This window comes from Centruroides sculpturatus, unplaced genomic scaffold, assembly GCF_000671375.1.
Source record: "Centruroides sculpturatus isolate CEXI.00-Female unplaced genomic scaffold, Cexi_2.0 scaffold1162, whole genome shotgun sequence".
Classification (NCBI taxonomy): Eukaryota; Metazoa; Arthropoda; class Arachnida; order Scorpiones; family Buthidae; genus Centruroides; species Centruroides sculpturatus.
Window position 1 is genome coordinate 203,380 of NW_019385457.1, and position 18,069 is coordinate 221,448.

An 18,069-nucleotide genomic window follows, 5' to 3' on the forward strand; every position below is an offset into this window, starting at 1 on the left:
TTTTTATTGTAGAAATTTTTATATACATTAATTTTATTGATTAAATTCAATTCTATTAATATTTTCAAATTGGTACAATGTCTCCATATATACTTCATTAACGGATGTACTTGATTTAACAAATGCAATGTTAGCATTGTATTCAAATGTAATAGTGCAATACATTACTAAATAATAGCAAAGGTTTTCATTTATAGAATACAATAGCATCTGGCATACTCCACGCTTATTATCAACATGATGAAAGAGATATAATGTCATTGTGACTGGGCAAAATATTGTTTGTAACCTGCAAAATATTCTTCAAGTACAAATCTCTGTAATAAATAAATACAGTAATTAATTCACTTGACTAAAAAATAAAGTAATTGTGAAACAAACAATTACTTTTCAAGTTTACTTTTCTTTATTAGGCAAATCTGTGAAGCAGTATAATATATGATAATGACTTATGTGAAGAATTATTTATAATTATAGAAGATTATAAAAGTAACGATTCCTTGAACTATTTTTATTAATAATAAATTATTTTAATAATTTGAATTGTATTAATGGAAAGAGGACCTAATGGGTCACGTTTTACCAACCTTTTCATCAGTTTCATTACATGGAACAATGAAAATTTGGGTTATTTTTGTGTTTATTTTTTAATACTACGCTTAATTTAATATCTTATTAAAATATAATTTTTTCCTCTCATAACAGATTCATTACACTTAATTTTTTAAATAGAAAGTATTATCTTACTTTTGCAAGAATCTACTAATTCTAGTAAGATTGAGCAAATAATAATAAATAAATAACAGTACTTTGGTGGAGATCATATAACAATAATTCGAGAGCAATAGCCAGGTAATAGAGTGGAGCAAATCTATGAAATTTATATAAGAAAACATCAGTAAACTACATTGTCAAGTTGAACGGTATAGGAATAAATTAGTGACTATCGCGGTCCTATAACAGAGGAGAGGCTCTGGATCTAGTCACGTAACCTCTTTTAAAAAAAGTATTGTTGTGAGTTGCAATATGGCCTATTATCTATTGAAAGTAAATGTGTATGAAGAAACACAGTATCAAGAAACTATTAGCAGAAGCAACATTGAACAGAAGAGACAATGAATTAGCAATATCGATCGAAACCGGTGATGAGACAACAGAGCGAGTCTATTTAATTGTACAATTATGATTATTTAATTTAATCCATTATTACAAAAATTATTACGGAATGATTTGTAATATAGTTACAAAATAACATTAAAAAAACACATTCTATGGTTTTATATAGTAGTAAACCCTAAAAGTTAAAAAGAACTGGTAACAATTAAACAGGATGGGAAAAAAACCGTCTGGTGTTTAAATTTAAAAATAAAATAAATAAAAGTACTGTTTTTGAGGGTCCGGCTTACTTAGATTACGTGGTTTCAGGAGTATGGCTCAATTGTCTGGCTACAGAGTAACCCAGAAGGTCCAGGGGTTTAAAATTTGCCAAATATTGGGTTACGTTGTTTGTGGACGTTTCCTAAATCAAATAACAATGGCGATTAATCTCACTGTTATACGATTTTACTCGACTTTATATAATCAAACTATTAAGTTTTTAATAATCATTTAAGGACAGTATTTATTATATTTAAATGTTCCTGAACAGAAAAAAAATCCTTTTATTAAATATTTGGTCCTTACACTAACTAATTAATATGTGTATCTCGTTTTGTTTAAATATTTTAGAGAATTTCTCTGGTTTTAAGAGATTTTAGTAAAAAAAAATAAATATATATATTTAAACTCTTACGGTATTACTAAATGAATAAAAGTAGAAATGAATACCCTTCCCGCGATAAGACCGTAACTTCCAATTTGTACCACTGCAATCTTATCTTCGTTTCCGTTTCCATTTCGATGAATCATCAAGTTTATAATTTCAGTACGGCGTTATACGGCATAGGAAAGCAATTTAAAATTGCAGCTAGAATCCTGTTTTCCATATTGTATAACAAATTGAAACTCTTGTATAAGTCAGTATCGAGTGCAGGTAGTGCAACCTTCCTAGCATGTTCTGTAACGATGGTTTCATGTTATGATGCAATGAATAACTTTATTGTCGTTTAATGTAAGCGAAACTCAAGTTAATTAGTAAAATTCAATTATCATTATTATAATACCTTAAGAAGAAATAGGAAACAATTGTATACAAGTAGTTTACCGAACAATGAATGTATCTTATGTAAATGGTACTGAAGAATTGAAAAAGAATATCAACTTGTTATAAGTAATTTAGTTTTTCAATTGTTAAGTTAACAAAAAGTATAACAGAATTTATTTTTATTTTTAATGCTCTGTTAAAAAAAAACAAATACGATAGAAGTGGGAGGTTAATTTTTAACTTTAACCAACGGAATTATCCCAATTAACCCCCATGGAGACAAAATTTAAAGTTTGAAAATAAAAATATATCTTAATACTGATTATTTTTTGATACCCTATTTCATGGCATCCTTCGTCATGGGCCCTGTGCCAAAGCCATCGAGGGCTTTTATGGTGCCTAAGATTAGACCGGGCTCCTTTTGCCTCGTAGAAGGCCCCTTTAATCTTTTGTTTTTTTGAATCATTACGAGCCTTAAGTTTTTTCCGGATCCACGACTCTGATATGCGCTCCTGTTGCACCTGCCTAATTACGGAACTGATTATAAGTGATTATTTCATTAATAAAATATTGTATTTTAAAAATTTTCACAAAGTATAGAAATTTCTTTCGTTTTGATGAATTTAACGATGCAATAAACATACGAAGCTACAAAAACCAAACTGATTATGAGATGACTACATATTCATTCTTCCATTTAGTTCCATTTAAACTTGGCAGAACCAGTTTTCCCCGTTTTAAATTATACTACGAAATTCTTTCCCCCTTTCATTGTGACTTATTTTGTTTTAAATTTAGAATTTGCATTTAAGGTCGCAGTTTTTATATAGAAATCCAGTTCATTTTCAAGTCGAAGTTACTCGAATAGTTATCAATTTATACATTAAATTTATTTCGTACGGATGTTAAAACACATTTACGAACAATTTATTATAATAAAAAATAATTTAGTGTCTCTTGCTACTTAATTTAGTTCTTTAAAATATATATATTTACAATGTATTGTGAAACTTTAAATAACTGAGAAGCGTGAGGTCACGCTATTGTAATTTTGGTAACCTGAACGAAATAAAGTTATCACCTGCTTTTAAAAATATTTATAAATATAGAATTGCTATAATAAATTATATTACTCTTTATATTTTTAAATTTATTGATAAATAATAAAATATTTTAAGTAATATTTATATATATTATATCGTTTATCAGCAAGATGATGCTAGAGAGATCTTAATATGCGGTTCTGGGGTCTTCGGTAATGTAATCTTATCTTTCTTTTTTTTCGGCTCGTGGCATTATGCAACCCAAATTAAGCTGATATTCATTGCAGACCATCATTTATTAAAAGTTTTTCATCTAGATTTGTTGGATTACAATTTGAAAAATTGTAGATCTATAAATTTATACTGGAAGGGAGTTAGAGATGATGAACGTCGAGACTTGGTATAGAAACCTTAGGGACAGGAGGCCCAGGTTAACTATATACAAACTTCCGAAATAAACTTGAAATCATATTATACTGATTTTATTTATTATTATTCTTTTATTATCAAAAAATGCATTTCNGTTAAAAATCTGACATTTCTTAGATCAGATAAGGATATTGATAGTTAAATATGATACATAAGATTCGAGAAGTGTTCTTTTATTTTTAAATAAATAAATTTAATTCCTCTATTATATAACATCCTCGTTATTAAACAAAAAGAAAAACTGATCCTGGCCTATTTTATAAAGTATTCACGTTATTAAATAACTAGTGTAATATTTACAATACATTAATAAATCTGTAATAATAATAATACTTAAACACTTATGAACTTAAAAATAATAAATTTTACTGTATAATTTTAATTATTTTAAATATTAAAAACCTTTATTAAATTTTTTTTCTAAATGAAAATCCACATAATTATAATTTTATGAAAGAAAAATATGGAGCGACACTTAAAATTATTTTTTCTTTCTGTGTAAAAGTTAAGGTTAAAAAGATTTAATCTCAGTTTACATTAAAATGGGTGCTTCACTTTGTTTTAAAAGATCGTGAAATAGTAGACAAAACTTATATAAATAGAAATTATTTTTTTTTAAAGTAACCATTAACAGACTTCTAGCAGCTGTGAACGGTAAAATGACAACGATATCACATTTAAAGATCGGTTCATTCCAGTACCACAAGTCGAGTACCAATCTACTATTAAAAAGTAACTTAAAATTAGCAGACAGGAAATTAAATACGGTAAATTAAACACAATTAGGAAATTTAGAAACCCGAATTTATCTATTTTAAATATATTTTCCTGTAGTAGTGTCCTATTTTAATACAGAATATCACGAAAACTTCTGAAACATGGATGACAATTGACGATTTCCGATTAGTTCTACCTGTGAAATATGAAACAGTTGATGATATTTTATGTCTATTTTATTCTGTTTATCTATGTCATTTTGAGAATTTAGTTAGAGGTAAATATATATATTTGTTTAATCTAATTAAATTTCCACACAAAGATTATATTGCAAACTGAAAATGTGATCGAAAACTTATAATTTAGTATCTAATTTTATATACGTTACATATAGGAAGTGTGTTAGAAATGTATTTTCAATAATGGTGTATCTGGAATGTTACATTAAGATGGCTTTTTTGTAATTGTTGTAATAACTTCCGCAATATCGGTTCTCCTTCGCATGACTTCCGTTTCAAGCTATAAATATAAAATTTTTGGTCATTATAAGGTGCAGTTGTAGGATATATTGGATATGAAAAATGAATAACTTTTCTTATAATAATACAGATAGATATAAAGTAATAAATAAACATGGGAAGTTGAAGTGTAAATTTTTATTTTTAAAAAGCACCAAAGAAGTTCTGCTAAAAAATGTATAAAAATAAAATCATTTTATTATGCATAAAAGTATACATATAACATATAAGACTTGAGAAAATGATAGAAAATTCGAATCTATTCCGTAGTTTATAAACAGAAACGTATTGTGCTGGCAGAAACACAGTCGTTCTTCGTTCTCCATTGTCAGCAGTATAGATGCGAGAGCAGAATTCTAACTAAAAATTCACTAAAAATTCTAACTTTTGTGAGTGAGAAACTCAGCAATTACTATATATTTTGAATATTTGGATTTTTGCTCAGGAATTAATCATGTTTTCTCTAAAACAAATCCGTCCAACTGATTTTTGGCCTGTTTGAAAATCTTCCACTGCTTCTCAGTAGACAGACCGCTTTCTTCAAGATTAAAAACTGAACTGTATAAATTCCTTTAACACGTCTTCTTGTTTTAATAGATTTTTTTCAAGACAGTTATGGTATTTGTCTTTTCTAATTCATAAACTCTTAATAGCATGGATTTTACTGGCTGTTAACGGACCGAAGAGAATGTTCAGCACATACCTTTTTAGTACATCCATTGTATTTTTTCTTCCACAATAAAAAGACTGGGTTATTTTCCTACTATTCCTTGCATATTTTTTGAAAGTTGCTTCGTATGCAGCCCGCACACAGCTTTTCCATAGCGTGCTCTGGTCAGGGAGTGCTTGGTATACTCTTCTAGAAAGATTTTATACTTTTCTTTTTGAGGTCATAAGCGAGCGTCTATGGCATCAAAAATTACACAGTAAAAAGATATTTTCTTTTATTATTATTTAAGGTTTTATATTATTTTTAATATAAAAAAATAACACTTATATAAAGGGCCTTATAACAAAACTGCGCCTAGGATTCTTAAAGAAACATAACCCGCTACTGTTAAGAGACTGTAGTAGCTACTATCAAAATACATGTAGTTTTAAATTCTGAAGTTAAAAGTATAAGAAATAAACTTTATTTAAGAAAATTCTTTCTTAAAGCAAACCAATACAGATGTTTTTAAAGAAATGACAGCCCAACATTTAGAAAGTCGTACTTGTTAATTCGACTCATAAATTATTCTAGATTACCAATTAACCTATACCAAGGATAGTGAACCTATTATGACTCACGTGATCAAAATAGTATATAGAGATAATTTGCCTAACGTGCAATAAATCATAACGTTTTATTTATTTTTATTTTAAATATTTATTACTATAATTTATAAACTTGCAGTGTAACGCTTCGACGATGGGACATTCCAAAACCGTTCAAAACAACACATTTAAGCAATTAAATGACGTATGAAAATTATTTAATTTACTTTCAATTTAATTCATTTTAATATGAAAAAATATATACTTTAATTATTTTTATTTTAGGTGAAATTTTAGTTATATTCATTAACTCATATCAGCTCCATTTTTTTGTTTTTGGTCTCTATTTACTGAGAATATTAAACTTTATTTTATTTATAAACTGCCTAAAAATGAAAACTAAAAATAGTTAATGTAATATTTTTATTAAAGACAAAACTTTATAGTTTTTCCTGTAATACAAAGTACCATTTAACACAATAATAAAGATGCAATGAAAAATATACTTTATTGGTTATAAATTGAAGAATATTTAAATTAAATTATATCACGTGCGAATTATTAAGCATAATTTTTTATTAATATTTATAATATATAAATAATAAAAAAATATATTAAGCGACATTGTTACAGTGACTATAATTTTTGAAAGCAAAAAAAAAAATACGCTAAGTAATGAGGAAATTACGACATGAAAGTGAGTATATACACTATAAACAATACAACTAACTTTGATAATCTACTCTACAAATTTCCTACTAATTCCTTTAACAGGTTAAGGCTTTGTGGTATGATATTAAAATTTATTAGTATTTAAAATAGTCATTTATGCTTCGTATAGTTCATGCCTATAAATATATCTTATGCATGGTTTGTAATAACATGTCGCAATTACGAGTGTTATCCTAGCAGTTTCGTTTATAACTATGTTAAAAAAAGGGCCAATTTATGCTTATAGATTCACACATAGATCGTTAAAAGACACAATTGAAGTTTGTTTAATAATTTTTAATCAAGTGAACGGGATTATTACTTGTTTTCATGCGTAAATTAAAAAGCTTATATATATATATAAGCCAATATATATGATTATAATATATATATATATATATAGGCCTATATATATATTATAATCATTTAAAAACGAAAAATTTCGAATAATTTGCATAATAACAACACTACGTTAAATTGATTTGCTCTCTTTGACCTTAAATAAAACCCAATTTAATTACATTGATCTTAAGATTAATTATAATCAATTATTTTAAACGTCAATAATTTAAAAATGAACGGAATGTTTGGAGTAGAGAAACAAATAAACGTAAAATTCCGATAAATTAATGATGCGAAAACTTTTTCGATTTTCATAAAAATATGTTGCTAAAGTCTATTTATTTTTATTTATAAAATAAATTTAAGAAGAATTAGTGTCTAAAACCTTGTTCTTATTCACGTAATCATCTCTGACGTAATTATCGAACATCATTTAACGTCATAAATGCAATGATAGAGAAAGCACGCGACCTGTCTAACTGCAATCCATCTTAATTTAGTTTATTTGTTAGCCTGTTTTTTTTTTAGTGATTGATATAAATAATAGATAAAAATCTTTTCGTTTTAAGGCCACTAAGAGGGCCTTTTTTTCGTATCTATTGTAAGTTTAGGTAGGCACACAACAGTGGGTAGGGAGGGACCGGACGTATCCGAAATAGATCACCCCTCGAAAAATCCCTGGGGTTTTTCTATTGCATTATTCTATAGACAAAAAGATCAATCGTCTAGGGCCTCATCAACAGGGGTCCCAATAAATCGATTTTCAAATAACCCGTAAACAGTTAAGTTACGAAAAAGGAAAGAGAGAAATAGGCTATTTTACGATACCTTTCTGAAGAAAATTCCCTATTTTATCCTGTTTCTAACTGCTGATACAATCCTTGAACTGATTAATAAAATTATATATACAAAGCGGGTCATACTCTTATGATAGAAATTATATAGGTCTAGTGTTGTAGGCCTGTATATCAACCTACGTTAGACCCATATACGATATTTAATTTTATAATTATTACGCGATAGTGTTATATTTTTCTGGCCAAGATTTACGCGATGTTTTTTTATTTAGAAAAACGATTATGGAAACGTTATAAACTCAATTTTTATTTATTAAAAATTAAGCTTGTTTTCTGGCACATTTATTATACAGAAGATGAATTATAAACTTCGCGTATTGATGTAATTTATGGATGGTGAATGGGAAGGGGAACATTAATCGAAAGCATTAACGTTTTTTTCCAGTTGGAAGCTTTCCAAAATTCGTTGAAAATTGCAAAATGACGGTTTAAACTATTTATTAGTGTTAATAAAATATTACTTCGATTTAATCTTTCGCCGGAAATTCGAAATTTTAACCTTTCAACACGATTGTAAATTTTATTTATAAAAATAAGATCTTATAATGATTATTAATCTAATTAAATTTTGATGAATTTTTAGATTTTTTTTAATTTAATAAAAATTTAATTTCTTATAAACTAGGAAATATATTAGCGAGGTTGCGGCCGACGTTTTCATCTCTAAAACGTGAACGTCGAACGTCGAGCGCCGCTTACAAGATTGCGAAGCTCGACGTTCGACGTTCACGTTTTAGAGATGAAAACGTCGGCCGCAATCTGACTAATATAAATGTTGCCAGTTGTTACTATAGCCTATTTTTAAATTAATATACAGTAATCGTATCAAAGGAAAACCTGCTAATGAGACCACCTGCGTAAGGTGATCACATTAGCAGGTTTCACTGTATTTATATTTAAATGCAAAATCTATTAATATATTTTTTTTTTTACTTAAAATTTATGGAAATATTAAAAGCATTTTAGCCATTTCTACTCCTACGCATAACCCATATTTATAATATTTTAAACAAAAAAAAATATATATTAAACCGGTGTTTATTTTATTGTAATGACCCAGTTTTAGTTTATTTATTGGATTTCAATTGCTTATTGCAAAGAGATAATCATTTTCATTTTGATAATGTGGGCAATTTTAAGTACAGTATTTTAAATTATAGAAATTATTCATAAATTTTTGCAAGCTTCCATTTTACTTAGCTTCCATTTAAAAAGTAAATTACATTCATATTTAAGTATTATAATATTAATAAAAATATCTTGTGTGTGTGTGTATGCGTGTGCGTGCTGATCTTCATAACATAATTCAAAATTTTAAATAATTACTTCAAGCAATGGTATAAATAGTCCAAAACAATCTGCTTTTAAAGAGCTCCCAAGCATAAATTATTAGCTAAATTGTTTTTGTTTGTATAATGTTAATCGCATATCGTCTGAATTAATCATGCATTCATAATATTATTTAAAAATGTTATTAGACAATAACTATTTAGGAATTTAAAGATTTTTTATCTAAATACAGTATGAACATTTTTATACAAAAAAAAAAGTTGCTCCAGTTTATCAGAAATGGGAAATAATTCCTGAATTTTAAAAGGTTAACACTACACTATTTCATTATATTCTTGAATATTACTATTATATGTTCTATTTTTAAAATTTAGTTAAAATTATAATGTATCAATATTTTTATATTGCTGAAAAAATGATAGAATGGACTAATATTCGGGATAAAGTTCAAGTCACAACTTAGATTCATATCTCTCCCTAAATATATAAGGGTCTATGGATTCTATAATCTATATATTTTGAAGCAATTCACAAATAGACCTATTTAAGGAAAGGAAGCTTCCAAATTATAGTTTGTTTTAATACCTTTTTCTAAAAACTAGAGTAAAGTTTCAGTAATTTATATATTAATGTAAATCATTTTAAAATGACAATGGCTTTTCAAAGAACTGACTTTTAACTGGAAGATTGGAAGTTCCGTTCAACTAAAATGTCGCATACATCCTTAATGAAACTAATAATAATAATAATATAATCTATACGTTAGGTCTACACTACACTAAACCTAGATATAAATTATTTATTCTTATTTTAAAATTAAAAAATGTTTAAATTTATTTATGATTTAAAAAATAGAATGAGTTTAATCAATAGAAGAGAGGATAAGAAATCTATTAGCTACATTATTTTACAAACTGATTTCTATTAATTAATGCAGTGTGAAACCAGGTGTTGGCCTATTATACTTAAACTAAAATTCTACATACTAACCTGATTCTTTAAACAATTAAATTTTTGTTTTCAGTAAACGTGTTTGAAGAATATACATTTATATACCTTATTTTTTCCAAAAATATAAGTTTTATAAAATAAATAGTTTAGAAAATTTTAATTTAAGATTTATTTGAAACCATTGTTTTGTTACATCCTTTCTAGAAGAGATAAAAATGCTAATTTTATTTTCATTCAATATAAAGTAATCTTATTGAAATAATTGCATGGTAATAGTAAGGAAAAAAGTCACATTTACATAAAATAATATGGCTGAGCAGCCCATTATTGCCCACCAAATGTGTCTATCATTTATCCATTATATATATGACCAGAATAAATATTTAAAATCAAAATAATTTTCATAGTAGAAATCATATTCGAATTTGAACAGAAATATACTGTATTTTAATAAATTTATAGTTAAAAATACCAAAATATTATAATTATTGTTTAAATTTACACATATTAAATTAAATAAAAAAATAGATTGCATCATGCCGTAACTAGCATTTCATGTGTCCTACGCAAAATTTTATTTTTGAAAAAAAAAAACAAATACCACAAAGATGGCCGATTAATTTTTAACTTAAAAAAAAAAAAAAAAAAAATTACGGAAATCGGAAACAAAATTTATAATCTGAAATGAAAACATAATACTGATAATTTTTAGTACCCTATTTTATGATCATTTTCGTCTTGGCCCACGTGTTATACCTTCCTAGTTACGGCACTGAATTGCTCGGTACTTAACAAAAAAAAATATATTTAAATTTTTGTAACATTGATTTATTTAATATAATAAAATCGAAAAACGTCTATTCACTTATTTGGTTTGATGGCGATTTATAATAGTTTAAGGAATATTTGCTTATTATTCTAGTAAATAATCGATACAGAAATTAAGTTACTCATTACATATATAGGTTAAATATTTTGTGTTTAAAATAGATTAAATTGTTCCCCGACTGGTTTCATAATTAAAAACATGACTTTTCCTTCTGAAAATATTGCAAATCATCTGCTTAATTTCATTTTCAATGACATTTTATCAATAATAATTTCCACATCTTAAATTATACTTTATTTTCAGAATGTATTTTTTTTTTATTTTTGTAAAAAAACACGTCGACTCAAGGTAATGTTAACTATATTTAAAATACTGCAGAACCTTTCATTTAACTTAAAAAACAACAATTATTTTAGGTGAATTCAGATAAAATATTCAATGCAATATTTCAGTAAGTTAAAAGAAAAATTAAATAAATTTAATCAATTTAAAAATTGTTATTTATTGTTAATTTGTTGTATTGTTTTTATGTATTATAGTTCGACGTCAGAAACCAATTTGCAAACAAGTAGCCTTGAGGAAAGACAACTTAATCTTTACATTTAATTTAATTGTTACACGAAACGAATACACGCAAAGCTTGCAGTTATATTTACTTTCTTTATCTTTGTTTATATCTAACAAATAAGATATAAAATTGAAACTAAATTAATTACAATACAAATCAGATAATCTGATTATTATAATTTATCACGTTATGCTAATGAATTTCTGATATGTCGAGATTAAAACTATATATATATATATAATTATATACAAAACTAAAAGCCAAACTCAATTCTTACTATTAACTTTTCCAACTCAGTATTGAGTTTAATGGAATTTTTTAGAAATAAGAGCAATGACAGTGTAAATGAGTACTGACAGTGATGATGAATTTTCTCTGTCTCTAGAATTCTAATTATATAACTTATAGGACAGCATTGTTTATAAATGAGTTCTTTTTTTATAGTGTAGTTAAATTACGGCTCTAATATTTAATTAAAAGTGTCTATTACAAATTTAAAAAACTATTCAGAAGTGATTCAGTTCGTCAACTAAATGCAATCCTCTGTCTTCGTCTGTGTCAGCTGATTATGTCGCTTAATTGCTTAGATTAAAAGGATCAATCTAGCGTTGAAACAGATGTTTATTGTTTCAACTCTAAACGGAGCTGATATCGTGCGACATTTCACAACCGATAAACCTATTCTTCTATAAGGAATTGTAGAGATTAAACAGTACGGTGTAGAAAGACTTTCCGTAAAAGATGTAGAATTAAGTTTTAATATAAATGCATACGAGTTAAAGGGCAATCCTATTTCCTTCGCTCTTTTTTAACGTTAGAATTTACTTAGGAATTCTGATTATTTTCGTTTGTTTTTTGATTACTTACAATTGATACTAGAATCTAATCTTATAAATATCTGATAAATAAAGTTGGGAAGTTGAGATTATTTCCCTTTTCGTTACTTGCACAGGAGTCTGCTTCAAAGTATCGTAGGGTTAAATTAACAGGTTAAGAAAGCGAAAGCATATAACTTATTATATACAGTATATTGCATACGGGAACTGCCAAATAAGCTGAGGGGCTTAACCATCTCAAAGCCTCCTGTGAGATGGTTAAGTCCCTCATAACACTCTGATCTATTTTATTTTTCTATATTTTGTAATCATTTCGACACTGTCTTACATAAAAAAGACTTTTTTATAAACAATTATTTTTCAATTTTTTACACGATAATCACAGAATAAGCATCTTTAAGTGAAATCGTGAAATCTAGGAAACACTAACCAACTTTTTAGTTTTAAAATTTTATATACAAGTAATTTAAAATAGACAAAATATTTTATATATTTTAAGTCAGTCTCTGAGATTTTATTGAATAATCGATTTGCATTTGTTCAATAAATCTCTGCAATTTCATATACAGTACGTATGTAAGGTATGAAAACGGTGTTTAAATGCTACAGAAAGATTCTTTTAAAAATATCTGACATTTATAATTTTTCAAAATTTTAATGTTCGATAATAATTTATTATAACTTAATAGATCATAATTTATCAATTAATTTATTTACAAATTTAAGATTCTTTGAGATCCTAAAAAGGATCTCAAATTTCAACGAATTTGCTATTAATTTTTCGACCAGTCACGAGCAACTCGTGTCTGAGGTCCTAATATGTGGCCTCGGGGCCTTGAAAAAGGAATTTTATTTTCCTGTTTTCTGCATAGTGCCATTATGCAATCTTAATTAAGCTGATATTCCTGACGAATAACGTTTGAACTAAACTCGATCAGTGAAAACATGAAAACTTATGTTAGTTTGCATTAGTATATTTTAGTAGCTAGTGGTTATGGAGTATGTTGGTATTAGAAGGCTGAAATCCTGCAATTCTATAAGAAAAAAAATGCATGAGGCCCACCAAAAGCCTACTAAGTTCCCTTGCAGGTCGAATCCCGTAAAGATTGCTTATTACTGTTTTAGACTTACTACATTAAGGATAAAACGAATGATAAAAGGAATCATTCAGATTTTTTGACAATTTACACCATTTTATATAATATTATACATTTTTTTATATGGTTGTTACTACAGTCTATATTGCAAAATATCTATTCATATAAAATCAGTGGCGTATCTGCGTGTCATCATTAAGACGTATCAAGAATAGGGCTGAAAGTATGATAGATCTTTCGTGGGTATATCTAAAAATAAAACATATAAAGTATACTTTTCGTTAAAAGAAACATATGAATGTCTGGTCCCATTCCTGAATACATTCTGTACATAATGCATGCATGTGTAAGTTATATAGAAACATTCTGATATATCTATTTTAAGTAACGCAAATGTAGTTTTTACATGCACTTACTATAATAATGAAAATTTGAAAAGTCTGTAATATTTTCTGCTTATATTAACTAGTATATTATATGTTATAGCAACATATGAAATCAGGATTGGTTCATCAGGAATTTTTAAAGTAGGAGGTTGACCCGGATATATCGGGGCCCGTTTCTCTCTTCACTGTAATAGATACGAAACAGACTTTTGTAATCTTTTAGGTATAAAAAAAATTAAAACGGTTGATTCGAGGATATAATTTATTATTATTTTCCTTCAATATAATTATTCAAACAGAAAATTAACTATTATTAAAAGCCAATTTGGTAATATTTGATTATTACAATTGGATTTGATATCGAAGGTTTTTCTTTTGTTGCATGAAACAATGCTATTGTTTTAGCGAGATATAAATTTATTTAATAAAATAATATTACAGATATTTCATTAATTATCTTGATAACTTCGTATCAAGATTATTGAATGATAATCTATATGAAGAAAGCTACATTGTAAACTTTCATTATCTCCTTTTTTTAATCTGTTTTAATCAATAAAAATTTCTTTTTTTAATTTTGTAAAGTTCTTTGACATTATTACTCTATTTTTTTCTGTTCTAAATTTATTTCCCTTCTAAATTTAAATATTAAATTTTGTCAATTACCGTACTCTAATAATCTCTACATAATCAATTTAAGCTGTCTTCCATTTGCCAATTTATTATAAATATTAGAAGATAGATCTGTCTTTCTTAAATTTTAAATGCAATAATAAATGAAAAATAAACCGATTGATAAAGTGGATCATATTATAATCATTATCCTTCAGTTGCAATAAAAATGCATTAATTGATAATGCTAAAACGTTACATAAGAAGCTGCTCTTAAGAATGTTCTATAAAGATAACCTTAATTATAGTCTAATTATCAATAATTATTAAATTAGATAAATATTCTAGCTATTACAACATTGAAAATCTTCGTTTTCATCTAAAAAGCAAAGATATTTAAATTCTATCCTTATCTATGCTGAATCTACACTTTTAAGCAAGCCAAATTGGACTTTCTTTTAAGGATCCGAATTAAATGTGTTGCATAATCCGAATTGACATTCCGAATTGTTTAATTTAAAGTTACACGTGGAGATTGACAGTAATGTATTGCATTTCTCAAAGATAATTCACTGTAATGCTAATTCTTTTTATTCAGATAACGGACTAACTAGGATCATGCTGTTATAGGCTACATACATTACATGTCGGCTATCTTTTAATCATTATCGTTTATAAAGTAATTTTTAAACTTTATAAATGATAATGATTATCCTTAATTTAAGAAAATTTAATGAAAATAATAAATGATATCATGTCTGAGATACGTAAATCGACAATATGCCTATCCTATAGCGCGTTATAGATTCATGGACCCTAGGCAAATTTGAATTAGAGGGGCCTCTTGTACAGTGTTGACTTCAAACATTTTTATTCGGGGAATTTTGGGGAATTCTCGTTCGTTTTTTAACACGACCTCTGCGTTGTACCAGTGCACCCTGTGCCTGCGCCACTCCGGCAATCTAGAGTCCCCAGATATAGCCCAAATTTAAATTTCGATATTCTTAGTAATGTGTTTATAAAAGATTGGTTTGGGACCACTTATTTGTGGAGGTCCCAGGCAATTCCCCTTTTTGCCCACATAAGTTAGGATAATTCGCCACTGTGCATACAAAATAATGATTATAACAATATACTGTATGTAGTATAATATAATATAATTTATTAAATATGATAATAAATGATTTAATTTTTTAGTTTTTATTTAACTTGAAAACAACTTAGCTTATAGACTATAATCAATATGAACTACTGTATCTCATTAAATAGCAGATCATATTTATTTTATTTCCATTTAAATTCAGTTCATACTTTTGTATATTTAAAAAAAAAATAAATTTTAAGTACCGCAGCAATTTTGTATTCATCAAAATAATTCAATAATAAATATATAATATTCAATTTCGTCTTGTTGATTCTATATAAAACATTATTTTTAACACCACGAAATAATAATAATAATTGAACTTACCTTGAAATATCCCAAGATTTATTGACACAGTTACGGTATTTTGATTACAAATAACTTTTAAATTTATTTCGACGTGTTAAGCTTTACTGGGGAATTTTAAAAGAGAACGTTATCGATTGAATTAACTAAAAAAAATAAACAAATCGATTCTACATTACCACACTTCCTGTTTAAGTCTTTCATTTTCCTTTTGCAAACCAGTAAAAAGCGTAGTTACGCTTTAAAAATGTAATGGAAGCAAGCAACACGTCCGATTTCCAGGTAAATTTCTTCGACAATTAAAATTTCTTTTTGCACGATAGACATAATTAACTTTTAAGGTAGTGTAGGCGTAATATTGCTGAAGCATACCGTTACACAATTGTACAGTACAAGCTAATCTACATACGTTGCAAGTAATTTTATTTTGCTAAATATGTACAAACCTATATCCTCGAAAATATTCATATATTTGAAATATGTAAATTTTAATTTGCACCAACTCTAATACAGATTTAAATTTATACTTATTTTATATTGAAATTTATATTACTACACAATATAAATATTAAATTTATTTACTGTACGGCGATTAAGAAAATGGGTAAAATTGCATTGCTATTTGCCTTGTATAAATAAGATATGAAGTCAAATATATTCCCCTTTTGGTTCGATTTTAAATTTTAAACGGGACTTTTAACCATTAAAAGTACCGAATGGCCCATTTCATATTATGACATCAGTTCTAAAAATACGTACATTATGTCAATGAACATTAAACAGCCGCTCATTTTTTTTTTTTTTTACGAGCGCGAAATTAAACGACGTGAACCCATCTGAATTATACAGGCTGAGTGGAAAATCGAATGACTAAGCGGTATTTCCTCTACTGACAGTTTCGTGATTGATAGTTTAACCGAATCTTTACTCCATCGAAAGTAATTTTTCATTGGCATATCGATATTAACGGCATTTAATAATATAAAAGTAGACCATAACCTCGCCTTTTCTCATAGGGAATGATACAGGATGGTTGCTAAATAAGTAAAGATCGATACCGAAAGAATTTTTCGTATAAATGGAGATAAAAAACAGTTATCTTGGTTTTGTACGTTCGAACGATTTCGTTGCTATTTGCACGATGTTTTGCATCCGTTATACAATCTCTCATGGATAATTTGCGTTGCAGGCCGATTGCGTAACTCTGATCGAAACTGGTTTCGAACCAATAGCGTTCCTTCTTTGGATAAACCGGATGTGACGCAGGGTCGAGGATTGAAAGTTGTGTCGTCAGAACGTCAAACGTTTGTTTTCTGGTCTTCGGTTGTGAAAGAAGTTTGTATCGAGGGAGGATTGACCGATGCTTTTCAAGCTTTAAAAACCGTATAAAGTTTGACGGTAATCGGATACGTAAAGCAATGGACGATATAATTGTGGATATCTAAGAATTATGTTTGGTATATCGATCGCTTCGAGTTCAAAGTTCAAAGATTTAAGTTCATGTGTTGGAGATTGTAAACGTGGCAGTCGCCCGTCTATTATTATTTTTTTTATTAATTGTTAAGTGTGATTTTTTTTCCTCTCTCTGTTTTTTTAAAAATTGGTCATCGATGAAGATCCGTTTAAACGGGTAAGACACAATCTTAAGTTATTTTTTTCTATTCTCCAGACCTTGAATCCTGTTCATGTATGAATGAATCGTGATGTTTAATTTCTCGACCTGTCTGCCTTTTTTTTTTTTGATGGTCGTTGATAAAAGTTATATTATTGTAGAAAATATATTTAAATCGTCGACTAGATAAAAATCACTTCGATTCTCTTTGTTTTGACCTGATTTTTCCCGCAAAAACTTCATTTTTGACAAACATAGTCGAAGAAAAAGGGGAACAAGTTCCTTTCTGGGTTGTTTTCGAAGGATGAATGTTGCAAAACAGTTCTGGTTTTTAACGAATAGAATTAGTAAAAAATTTTGTTATTGAAGAATTCATTTGATTATAATATAAAATAGCTCTTCCTGCTTAAAATATGTAAAC

At 27.3% G+C, this 18,069-nt stretch overlaps 1 protein-coding gene and 1 long non-coding RNA gene across 4 annotated transcripts in view; one reads left to right on the forward strand and one right to left on the reverse strand.

Moving 5' to 3' along the window:
* The window catches only part of LOC111639187 (probable phospholipid-transporting ATPase VD), a 78,379-nt gene that overhangs the window by 7,060 nt on the left and 53,250 nt on the right, over window positions 1–18,069 (forward strand). The window contains exon 1 of one of the 3 annotated variants that reach the window (XM_023384985.1): window positions 16,068–16,318. The exons of 1 other annotated variant lie outside the window; for it this stretch is intronic. In XM_023384985.1, coding sequence (XP_023240753.1) covers window positions 16,289–16,318 — 30 coding nt within the window. In that variant the 5' untranslated portion in view covers window positions 16,068–16,288. Of the gene's footprint in view, window positions 1–16,067; window positions 16,319–17,006; window positions 17,667–18,069 lie in introns of those variants that run through there. One more of the 3 variants, XM_023384986.1, reaches the window with a different exon arrangement.
* On the reverse strand, window positions 5,024–16,521 carry LOC111639188. Its single transcript, XR_002759025.1, has 3 exons — window positions 16,216–16,521; window positions 16,058–16,143; window positions 5,024–5,754 (listed from the first exon to the last, which is right to left on the reverse strand). It is a non-coding gene; the product is annotated as an uncharacterized LOC111639188 (long non-coding RNA).